Genomic DNA, 11,262 nt, shown 5'->3' with positions numbered 1-11,262 from the left:
GTGCAGTTTCAAGGCACAGCAGAGAAAGAGTTCTGGCTCAGCCGGAATAGAAAGCAATTCTTGAAAGTGCTCTTTGTTTCCCTGAAAAATCCAGGCTGGCATTCAGACTCCTGCTTGGGGTTTCACTCAAAGAAGTTAAGACCAAAGTGTCAGAATGCAGAGTGAAAGCTGGAAAGTTGGACTATTTCCTTGTGTCAGAGAAAGCACGGGGAAAGAAAAAGATACGCCCTGCTCAAAAAACTGCGTGTACGTTTGCAAACCCACAAGTCATTAAACACAGAAAAAGCCATTAGTTGTGTAGGACCCACAAAAATGTCGTGTTCTGCCCCTGCTGACTCCGCAGTTTGCCAAAAAAACCTTATTCCCAGTCCAGCACTGTCGTGACTGGTAATGCTGGGGCAGAGGCCTGCTAAAAGGCAGTGGATTAAGTTATTGTTAGAAAAAAACAAACCGTGTTCGTTTCAGCCCCACAAAAGCACAGTATCTGCAGAAGCAGAGAGACCAAGCCCAGCAAAGAGCCACTTTGTTTCAGTCCCCAAGGAGGCCAATTCAAACTGGAGCAAAAGGAAAAGATAAACCTTCTAACAGCCTCTCAACGACCCCAATTTTTTTTAAAAAAATCAGTTCCTAAAGCAACACCTCTACGTGTGTGTTCCTTTTTTTATGATTATTTTGGTTAAAACCAGAAAGCTGAGGGTGAGGAGCAAGAACCACATCGCTGAGAAACCCTGTTTATTTTCCCCAGCCCAGGCAGGTTGGGATGTAAAGCCCCGTTAAGGTTTTACAGGCTGCCTGGGTTTCCCATTCTGTGGATACAGAACCTCGTGCCCACCAGAAGGTGAACTGGAAGCAGCATTTTATGCACCAAATTAATGTTCCACTTGCTGCTGGAGGGACAAAAAGACCTGGTGTTCCAGCATTGGGCCAGCACCTCTCTGCTGCTGTCCACCTGCCTATAAGTGATGCTGCTCAGAGAACTGACCAGAACAGCTCCCACCTGTACTGGGCAGACTGGAGGGGGAGGCTGGAGGAGGTGCTGAGCAGTTTCTTTGCTGCAGTCAAATTAACTATGTTCCCAGGCTCTGCAGAGGGCTTAGGGGGATGTCAAGCAGCATCAGCACTGACCTGTGAACAAAGTGCATTCTTGTGGATCTTCTTGTAAATAAGAGCTGGGCAGATAAAACAAATGAGGCTTCCCATGGTAGCACCTGTCAGGCCCAGGACTGTTTCCACTGAGAAAGAAAAAGAGGAGAATTCAGCAAAAGCTCCTTTTCCAGGAGAGGCAGAGCAGCAGCACGTGGTGGCTGTGTGAGCCCCTGGGCAGGCTGGGGTGCATCCCCTGACCACCCCACCCAGGAAAGGAAATAAAAGAGACCAGAGAAAATAACCAAGCAACCAACCCTTGTCCCCAACTCCCCACTCACCGTTGGGGATCATGATGCCTCCTACCATGGTTCCAAACACAACAGCCAGCGTCAGGGCTTTGAACCGAAGCGGGGGCATGTAACCCCCCGCAGCGAAGGTGCCGTCTTTTTGCTGGAAGAGAAAGAGCAGGAGAGAGAAAATTAGTTTAACTGCTGCACCACGAGCCCACAGCTCCTCAGCAATTACCCCAGCAGGCTCCAGCACCTCCACACGATGGTCTGGGCAGAGGTGAACGCTGGGGAAGTGTGTGTGTGTGGTGGGGGGCGGGGGGCAGGTAGATGTGGTTGAGCAGTTTTGATATGTAACTGCATTTGAACCTTCAACACAAGAGTGATGGGGGGCACGGAGCCAAAGCTGCTGTTTCCATCCTGCCCCAAATGTGAACTGTACAGCTGTATCCCAGTCCTGTGCCAGCGCTGCAGCCGCCCAGCCTCAGCAAGAGGCCCCAAGGCCAAGGGCATGAGAAAGAGGAGCAGCCAAGAAGGCAGGAGGGAGAATGGTGGGGGAAGAGCTCTGGTTTTGCTATGGGAAGGTGTCCCCAACACTTGCAGGTACACCAACACGTGTACCAGCTCCTCTGACTGGATGAAGACATCCCAGAGAGGATGATTGGTGCTGCTGGGGAGCTGATGCTGGAGGGTTTCCAGATGCCCTCTGCTTCCCATCCCATCCCCACACTCCAAGCACGAGGTGTGGAAAGACGAGGACCCAGCAAACCCACATGCCCTGGAGAACCAGCAGGACCTCTCTCTCTTGGCCACACAGATGATGGGAGAGGAAAGCAAAGTGACAGGTTCAGAGCCCAAAGAGCAAGGAGCAGAGCCCAGGCAAGAGGCACATCCTTCCCAAACACTTCCAGCACCCGCTGGCTTTCACCGATCATCTTCCCCCATCCCCAGGCCCTCCCGACGTGAGAAAAGAGCCGGGGGCTTCTCACAGGCAGAAGTGGCAGGATTTAGAGCTATAAATTGCTCGAGTTTTATTTCCTGCCCTAAGAGGTTTCTATTTATGCAGATACACAAAGGCCTCAGAACATTCCCACAATCTCTTACTGTTATTTACTGAATACCATCGGCATGCTTAGTGCCGTACAATACACAGAGGAGAACACGCTCCTGCCACAAGGGACTTACAGTCTAAATCAGACAGATCAACTGCAGTCACAAAGGCTGTCTGAAGATCTGACCCTGGGAAAGGTGAACGTGTGGGAGAGGGCTGTATTCCACCCCACGCTTCAGCACCAAACAGGGGAGGCACTGGAGGAAGGGCACATCTGAACCCTCAGGGGAAGTGGCTGCTCAGGGGGCTACTGACAGAGGTGTAAGGATGAAAATAATAATAATAATAAAAGTGCAGAAATGAGCAGGGATGGACAGAAGGAAGAAGAAATGAGGCTGGGCTGGGCTCTGAGGCCAGGAACAGAAGCTGGAGCTAAATGCAAAGGAAGGTGGAGTTGGCCAGTAAAAAGATGCCAGCTGGAGCAGCAGGAAATAAGGAGGCTCCTCTGCTTCCAAAAGCACATTTCTCCCTCTTTCTGAGGGACTCTGAACTGTGTAACACTTCTGTGCTGAAATCCCCAGCAGAGCAGGGAAGCAGCAGCCAGGGGATGTGGGGAGCAGAGGAGCAATAGCAAGTGTCAGGCTCACAGCTCCAGTGCTCCTACCCACGAAATTCCTCTGCAGAGAGGACGAGAACCTCCAAGCACCAGAGATGAACCATTCTGCAGAGCACGATTCACAGACTCCTGCTGCACTGTTACCACACACCAGGCACTTTGGATTTCACTGGGAGTTGAGGGTTTGTCCCTCTGGACAACGAGTAACTACCACAAGTCAGAAACACACAGTTGTCAACAGAGTCTCACAGAACCAGGGCACGTTTGTAGCCCAGCAGCCAGCAGCAGAAGCCACAGCAGCCCTTCAAAAAGCAAGTTTCAAAGGTGCACAGCAAGGTAGCCAGCTGCTCCTGGCCACACAAGAGGATCTTACCTGCTGCTCAAAGAGAAGGGTGTTCAGTGCCTGTCTGCACGGGAGAATCATCATCGGAAACCCCACAGCCACCGACATCATGAATCCCACTCGAATCATCTCCGTCACCAGGTTGGAAGGGAAGTTCATTAGGACGTTCCCAGCAATGGCTTCAGTGTAACTCACGTAGCCAAAGAAGCCCACCTGTGAGGCAGGAGGGGAGGTCAGTGGGTTTGACTCCAAAGCACATTCCTATCTGCTCTTTACAAAAGGGTGGAGGTCAGTGACCTCCCAGGAGTTGGGACCATCAGCCAAGGAGGGATTGCAAGGCCACCTCCACGGGCAACCCACCAGCAGCCCTAGCACCCCCAAAAGCTGAGACAGGCAGTTAATAAAATAGTGGGACTTTCCTAAAAGCAGAGGTGAGTTTCTCACTAAAGACAAGGGGTTTTCACGGGGGGCACTGCAGCGAGGGAACACTGCTCGTGACACAAAACAGGGACACCCTGCTTGCTGCCAGACCCACAGACCAGCCCCCTCTAACGAAGGAGGGGCCGTAACGACTCCCCGCAGCAGCCCAGCTCACAGGGGCTGGCTCTTCTCAGGAGTTATTAACTCAATTTTTATTAACTGGTGCTTTATGAGGCATAACTTCCTTCATCACGTCTTTCCAATTGCAACAGGCTGAAAGAAGCTCTCCTGAAGTCTGGGCAGCATCTCCAGCTCAGGCTGGGCCCTGGAAGGCAGACAGCCAGCTGATAAGCACGGAAGAGCTGGGTCTCCACTCAGGGAAACACACCACACTGGAAATCTGGACTCTCCAAATACCTCCTGCGCTGTTCAGCTCATCATCTCCCATCTAATTCTGCTTTCAGCAAAATGACTTTCAGAATAAATAGAGATAAGCAGAAAGCAGCCCCAGCTGAAGATAAATCATCATCCCTGTTACCCCTCCAGAGTGTGACTTGTGGCAAGGAAAGAGAAGGGGAAGTCTCTTACCGTAATGTAAAAGGTGGTGACCACGTTTAGGGAAGAAGCAAATATGGAGCTCATGATTTTAACAGAGGGCTCATCCAAGCTATCATAGGTAGGCAAAACCTGACTGTAGAAAAAGGTAAATTATTTAAGGAAACCAGAGAGAGAGAGAAAAACCCAACTCGAGCACGTTCCCTGCCTCAGCCCAGCAGCAAAGAATCCCTGACACCTTCCCCCTACGGAGCATAAACACTCGCTGCTATTCCACAATTTATATTGCAAATGCCAAGAGATTTCAGAACACTCATAACTTTTAAGTGTTGCAAAAATATTCCTCCTCTCCACACCCCACCACGTGGAGCTGAACGTGTGATGTAAACATTTTGGTTCAAAAGTGTTGCAAAATGAATGACCGTTTGTTCCAGTGAAACACCGGTGGCACCGGGCCAGGCAGCTCATTGCAGATTATTGTTCTTGGAGCTCTCTGGGTTGATAATTAAAGCAACGCAGTGTTTACAGAGTAAAAGCAGGAAGAAGGTTAGAGCATCGCACTGTCTAAAAGTTAAACAAACAGAACTCAAGGCAGCGCCTGTCGGATCTCAGCGCTGCCGCTCCAGCTCCGCTCAGAGAGAGCCGGGAGCGCCAATTCCGTGGGATTTGGGGTATTTACACACTTGGACAGCGTGTGGAATGTACTCTTTGACATCAGGTGCATATTTGAGCAACTCATTAACCTCTTGTTATTTTAATTCAAGTGGCTACATCCTGGCTTCATGTTACTGAAGTAACTCTCACGAGAAGTTGTGGGGGGGAGCATCCAGGGAGGTGGGAAGGGGGTATCCCGGTATCCCCAGCTCCAGCGGGCACAAAGCCACTAACAGAGAGTGTGTCAAGCTGAGGCCGAGCAGAAAAATCCTTAACCCTTAATCCCTGAACGTCAAACAGTTCTGCACAAAGGAAGCTGAGCAGATTGGCTCCTAGGGGCCGGGAATGCAGCACCCTGACAGCCTCTGAGCAGCCGGGAGGGAGGAGAACAGCTTCCCCAGGAGTCTCTCCACTTCGGATTCCACCTCCACTAGATTAACCAACTCTGTCCCTGATTCCAGCCCCACAAGCCAGCCAAACATCCAGGCCCAGGAAGGAGAAGAAAGGAGGGAAGCAGAGAGGCTCTGCAGAGCATGGGATGGCACAGCCAGGCCAGGTGCCTGTTAGTGCAGGAGCAACGGCAGCGACACGGGGCAAGCACTCCTGCAATCACCCAACAGCAGCTGTTTGGTCAGCCTGGGTTGGGAGGAGCAGCACAGCATCCCTCAAGTTCCCCCATGACATGCTGCTGGACCCTCCTGACCATCACCACCTCTCCAGCCAGAGCAAGAGGATGTTCCTGATGCACCCAGGGTTTATTTTTAAGCAAAATGACTGCCCTGAAGGTCACTGAAGGATCAGGGATCCTTCCCCAGGGGTTATTTATTACGATGCAACTCAAAGAGGGCGTGAGCAGATGGCTCCTCCTGAGCAGAGACAAGTCTGCACAAGCAGTAAGAGCAGCTCTGGAACAAGCAGCCTTTGCTTCAGAGATGGCCAAAGCTACCTCAGGGCATCTGCTCTTCACCTTCACTGCAGGGACCACCTCGCACAGGCTCTTGGAGCACAGGACTAACAGCCTGCAGGGAATTGATGCTCACAGAGGCAACAAACACCACCCTGACTTCTGTTATCCCAGTGAATTCAGCATTTCTGCACCCAGAACAGCCATCTCCAGAAATGAGAAAGTTTTCTCCTGGAAAGCTCTACTGACTCCTCTTTAATCAGAGGGTTCAGTGACTTGACCAAGGACACGCAAGGAGGAGGCAGCAGAGTAACCCTGGAGTCCTCGTGCTCCCTGCTCTCAGCTCCACAGCACATTTCCACACCACCTAACTGCAGAGGAGCGACCTACTCTGCAACTTCAGCCACGACAGGAGAGCTTTTAAAGAGCAAAGGGTACTGAACTCACCAGTAAAGCAGGGTCAGGTTTGTCAAGCTAGAATAACAGTGCTTGTTATTTGTCCTTACTGCACGCTGCATTTATGTGCTGAAGGAAAAGGATTTCTGCTTTATGTTAGAATTATTTATTTCTTAAAAAAAAAAAAAAAGGTGATTCAGAGGTTAGGAAAATTAAACCCACCTAGCTGAGCATAACACGTTTATAAAGATTGCCTGGGCTGAGGACAGTGTATTGCCCTGATGCTTGGAAATAAAGCAGAGCTTTAGGTTTGGCTTGCCACGTAAGTGCTGTAATGGAGCCTATATTTAGGTACGTGCACACTGGTCCAGACCAAATGATTTCCCTGCATTTCCAACTCCCAAGCAAAATTGTGCTGGGTACTGTGTGGCTACCATAAGAAAAAAAAAATTGGAATTAAACTCTACAGTGTTAACAAGGTAAAGTTGTAAAAGACTACAATTCCCTTTGCTGGTTGTAATGGAGACATTAAACAGCAAGACTGGAGCGTGTTCGGGTAGGAACTGAGCTGCCAAGAGAGCCAGTAAGTGGAAAATGATGATTTGGATCTTGCATGTGGGTGTAAACACAGCAGTCTGAACAAATTTTATCTGTCACATTCATTTACTGCTGGCATCCTACCCATTTGCTAGAACTACAGGGGGGGGAAAGCCCGACTCTACCAGCCTTTCCAAATGAGGATGGTCTTTTCCGTGTCCACATTTGGATTTACACTTCTATTTAAAGTCTCTTACTATTCTGGCCAGGCACGTATTGCTCATTTGCCATTTGGGTGCAGGAGGTAACGCTGCTAGAAATGTGAAAAATAGCCTGGTCTGCTGTCAGGTCCTTCCACGTGCCAGTGGGAACCCTCACGAAAACCAGGCAACTGGAAACACAGAGAACAACTCTCCAAAGTCAACGACTGTGCCATCTTCTGAGTTCTCTCAAAGAAATGTGGGGAAACAGAGAGCAGCCACGAGTGTACGTGACCCCACGGGGGCTCCTGTGGCTGTTAGGTGACAGCCCCACCGCCTGTCCTGCTGCTGAATCATTCCCTTGGAGAAACAGGGGAAACTCATCACTTCTGCAGCTGCACCAGAAGCAACAGCGAGATGGGAAGGGGGTATCCAGTGCATTATGCTGAGGATCTGTTTGGTCCCAAAATGATCTCGTGTTGCTTAAGCACAATAAGTCCTGAGTGAAATATAACTCCCTCCCCCATCCAGGTAACAAAAGGGTCACAAGGGAATGAGATGCTGGACTTCAGTGGGCTGTCAAATATTTTGATTAAAATAAAATAGGAAACCAGATGGTATCTATCCCTTGCAGATCCTCAGGACCCTCTGCCCTCAGAAAAACAAAACCCAACCAACTCATTGCACACCACAACTGCCAGAGGTGGGATTGGCAGGTACTTACGACTGACAGGCAAAAGACATGCCAAAGATGGGGATGCAGCGAAAAATGCCCTCCCAACGAGTGTAACTCACTCGCTGCAGCCACTGCCCGCTGAAGAGGCCGTGCTTGAAGGATGACAGCACAATCTGTAGCCAAGAGAAAGAAAAGAGGTTAAGATCCAACCCAAGGAAACAACTCCACGGCAGCAGGAACGCCGGTGCTGGGATAAAAGGCAGCGTGTGGCAGCGCTGCGAGGAACAGATCCATCTCCATCACCCACACACTTCATTACAGCTCCCAGCAACCTCCAAAGGCCCCTTGCCACCAAGGATCCTGGGGTCTATTTTAAAAGATCTATGACATTCCCCCCTCATTTGATGCCATCAGACATCAGAGCACATACCAGGGTGAAACAATTTGCACTGACACATTTAACTGGGAGAATTATTGTTCCCAGCAATTCCTTTTGCACTTTTTAAAAACACATTTTTAAATCTAAACGATGGGAAGCGACCGTTTGCCTCGGAGAATCCTGTTCATCAGAGAGACAAAGGTTCCTAAAACAGGACCCCACCTGCACACTGCTACTCCAGAGCTATTTAACAACACCAGTTCACCAAAGATAAGGATAAACTTCATGAAAACAGGGGGAAAAGCCACTCCGATGAGGCCAGGGGAGCTCTTTTGCTATTGACAGGGAAACTGGCAGGCATTGGGTTGCACAGGAAACAGAAGGTAAATATGTCTGAATGCCTGTTTATAATATCGCCTGAATGGGGGTTTTCTAATCCCCAGAGATGATGTTTTAGTGCAGCCAACTCTCATGAAATGTTGTGGTTTTCTTAAAGGCACAGCTCCTGGAACACGGCAGTTTTGTAAAACACTCATGTACAGTTTCCACCCTCCTTACTCCAAGCAAGCTCCAAAGCATGACCCAGCACAACCTCCTAAAAAAAGCAGAGTGGAAAGAATTTCCCCACCTCCTTCTTCTTCCTTTTGTTTCAGCTCTACCAGTCCTGAAATTTGGGAGAGACAGGGCTGGGGCTCTGGCAGCAAACCACATGAGCATCCATGAGGTGAATGACTTCAAGTCATTAAAAAGCAAGTGAAAGTCTCCACCTCTCATTAAATGCTGCCTGGCCACAGCAAACCAGGGCAGCTTTGGGTAACTCCACTCACCCTACTTCATCTAAATGGTCAAGAATCCATTCAGCTCTGTGAAGAAAAGCTTTTCTAGAAGGATCTAAGAACGCCACGTACCAGACTTCAGACTTCACAAAGCTTTCAATGCTTAAAAAAAATAGCAGTGCCAGTGTCCTACAAATAAAACTGCTTTGCAGCCTGAAAGACATTAACCATCAGCTGCACAAAACCCATGCAAAGGACACGCTTGAGTTCCCAACAAGAGCTGCCTTCACCCTACAGATTGAAGCATTGAGGTTTGCAAGGCAAAAACACTAAGGCATGATGAAAGTCCTGCTGCTGCCAGGCACTCTTCCCCACATCTTCCATCCTTTGATTCCAAGTTCAGAGCCCTAAATTATAAGACACCAACAAGGAGAATAAACCACAACTCGATTTGTGGTTTATTATTATTTGTGCCAACCACAGTCCCCAGCATGTGTAATAGTTTACAGACCCACTGGCCAGCTTCTACAGTTTGCACTTCCCCACCTCCACCAGCTCAAGAGCACAGGCACTCAGATCACTCATTACACCCAGCACTAATTATCAGGAAGGACATTTTAAACTTGAAGGCTGCACCTGCAGGCTGTCCCAGGGGGAACATCTGTGTGAAAACAATCAGGAAAACAGCATTCTTAGCATTGATACTCACCACGAACATGAAGACGGTGTAGAAGATCAGAGCCATGGCACTGAATGACTGTATGGAGGCCATCATGTTCCTCTGGAGGCTCAATGGAAGGACAATGCACAGGGAGACAGCAAAGAGCAGGACTATCCGGAAACTGCCCGACACCTGGAAAGAGAGACCTGCGTAAAGAACTGGAACACAAAGGATATTCAAAACATCCCACCAAATTAGCAAAGTCACTCCCCAATGTGCTTCATTTTTCCAGAGTGAGAAACCACGCGCAGCCAGGATGGATTTCTGCTTCTCTTTGTGAAGAGAAATTCTGCTTCTATTTGTATTTAAAGATTTGAGGCTGCAAATCTGCCTTTTGTTTGGCGAGGTCTGTGATTAGCTTACACTGTCACTGGGTGCCACTGTTGCTCTGCACAGTTCGTGACAGGTCCATCCTGAAGTGGAAGTATTTTTTTTGGGGGGGGGGGGGGGGGAGGTAGGGGGGTGTTTAAATGCTAATCCAGCACAAGCTATTTAGGTATTTCATGCAATTAAATAAAAACTAAAACTTACTTGAGAGACAAGAAATTAAAGTCTTAAAAATTGCGATCCAGAAAATTAATCAAAAACCTGACGTTGGTATTTATTATAGCAGAACACTCTGAAATGCTTGGAAATATTTAATACCTAATTTGGCTGCAGCCACAACGCATCTTTTGAACTTCACAGTCCCTTAATCAGAGCTTAGCAGCATCAGGCAGAGCAGATAACAGCCTGGCCAAAAACCCTTCCACATGTCCACGTCCCTTCCCTGTACGGCCCTCGCGCTGCCGCCGGCTGCTGCTGCTCAAAGCTCTCCAGAAAAAGCAGCAAGAGCCTCCAGCCCATGAGGAGCACCTCTTGGCCACTGTCCATCTTGAGCCAACGCTGGGGTCATCAGAGCTTATTGTATCTCAGCAGTACACAGTAACTTTGGCCACCAAAACAGCAAGGGACAGGAGAAAAATTCCTCTTGAGCTAGAGAGGGTGAGAGCTGGGACAGAGGAACTGTCTGTCACTACCCGTTAGGGGCAGGAATTAAGACAGGAAGCATCATCTCCTCCAGGAATGTGCTCCAGAATTAACAAAGACCAAGTTAAAAAGAATTCCTTTGTTGGAATTGACTTCTTGGAGGTTTTACACATCTGATTGTTCACCATATGTCTGGGTTTCCAGGACTTCATAGAGCTAAATGCTCTGCACAAAGCAGGTCGTTAAAGCTCACCACGAGATGACCCCACCACACCTGGTGGGCTGCCGAGCACACTGCTAAAGCAGGACACCCTTTGCTGTATCTCAGGCTTGATGAGAGAAGAACTGGGATCACTGTCTGCATCGTGGATGGGATCCAGTGAGGATTTATTTACCTGAAATCCAAGCAGCCGGGCAAAGAAGTTGGACCCCAAATCACCAATGACAACGTAGAAAGCGATGCAAGTTCCCAGCATCAGCCCAATCATGCTGCAAAAATAAAACACACGAGGTCAGGAGGCTGGAGCAGGAACCCTGGAATGCAGCTCCTGCTCCTGGGCAGGCGTGTGTGAGCAGCCACATTCCCAGTGGATTCATACTCTGCACAGCCCGAGAGGACGAGGCTTTGTTAATGCTACAGCCACCTCAGAGACACCTGGAACCCAGACTGGTTTGGGTTGGAAGGGACCTGA

At 49.2% G+C, this 11,262-nt stretch overlaps 1 protein-coding gene across 1 annotated transcript; it reads right to left on the bottom strand.

Annotated features, from left to right (window-relative positions):
* Positions 1-1,125: 1,125 nt before the first annotated feature.
* On the bottom strand, positions 1,126-11,059 carry SLC38A10 (solute carrier family 38 member 10; the record flags this gene model as incomplete). Its single annotated transcript, XM_010165710.1, has 7 exons — positions 1,126-1,232; positions 1,425-1,536; positions 3,414-3,596; positions 4,392-4,494; positions 7,774-7,898; positions 9,590-9,733; positions 10,966-11,059. Coding segments are annotated over 7 exons (868 nt in total), but the record flags the coding sequence as incomplete, so codon positions are not given.
* Positions 11,060-11,262: the final 203 nt, after the last annotated feature.

Source organism: Antrostomus carolinensis, unplaced genomic scaffold, assembly GCF_000700745.2.
Source record: "Antrostomus carolinensis isolate BGI_N321 unplaced genomic scaffold, ASM70074v2 scaffold52333, whole genome shotgun sequence".
NCBI lineage: Eukaryota > Metazoa > Chordata > Aves > Caprimulgiformes > Caprimulgidae > Antrostomus > Antrostomus carolinensis.
Note: the sequence above shows the minus strand (reverse complement) of the source record. Positions and strands in the feature narration are given on the sequence as shown.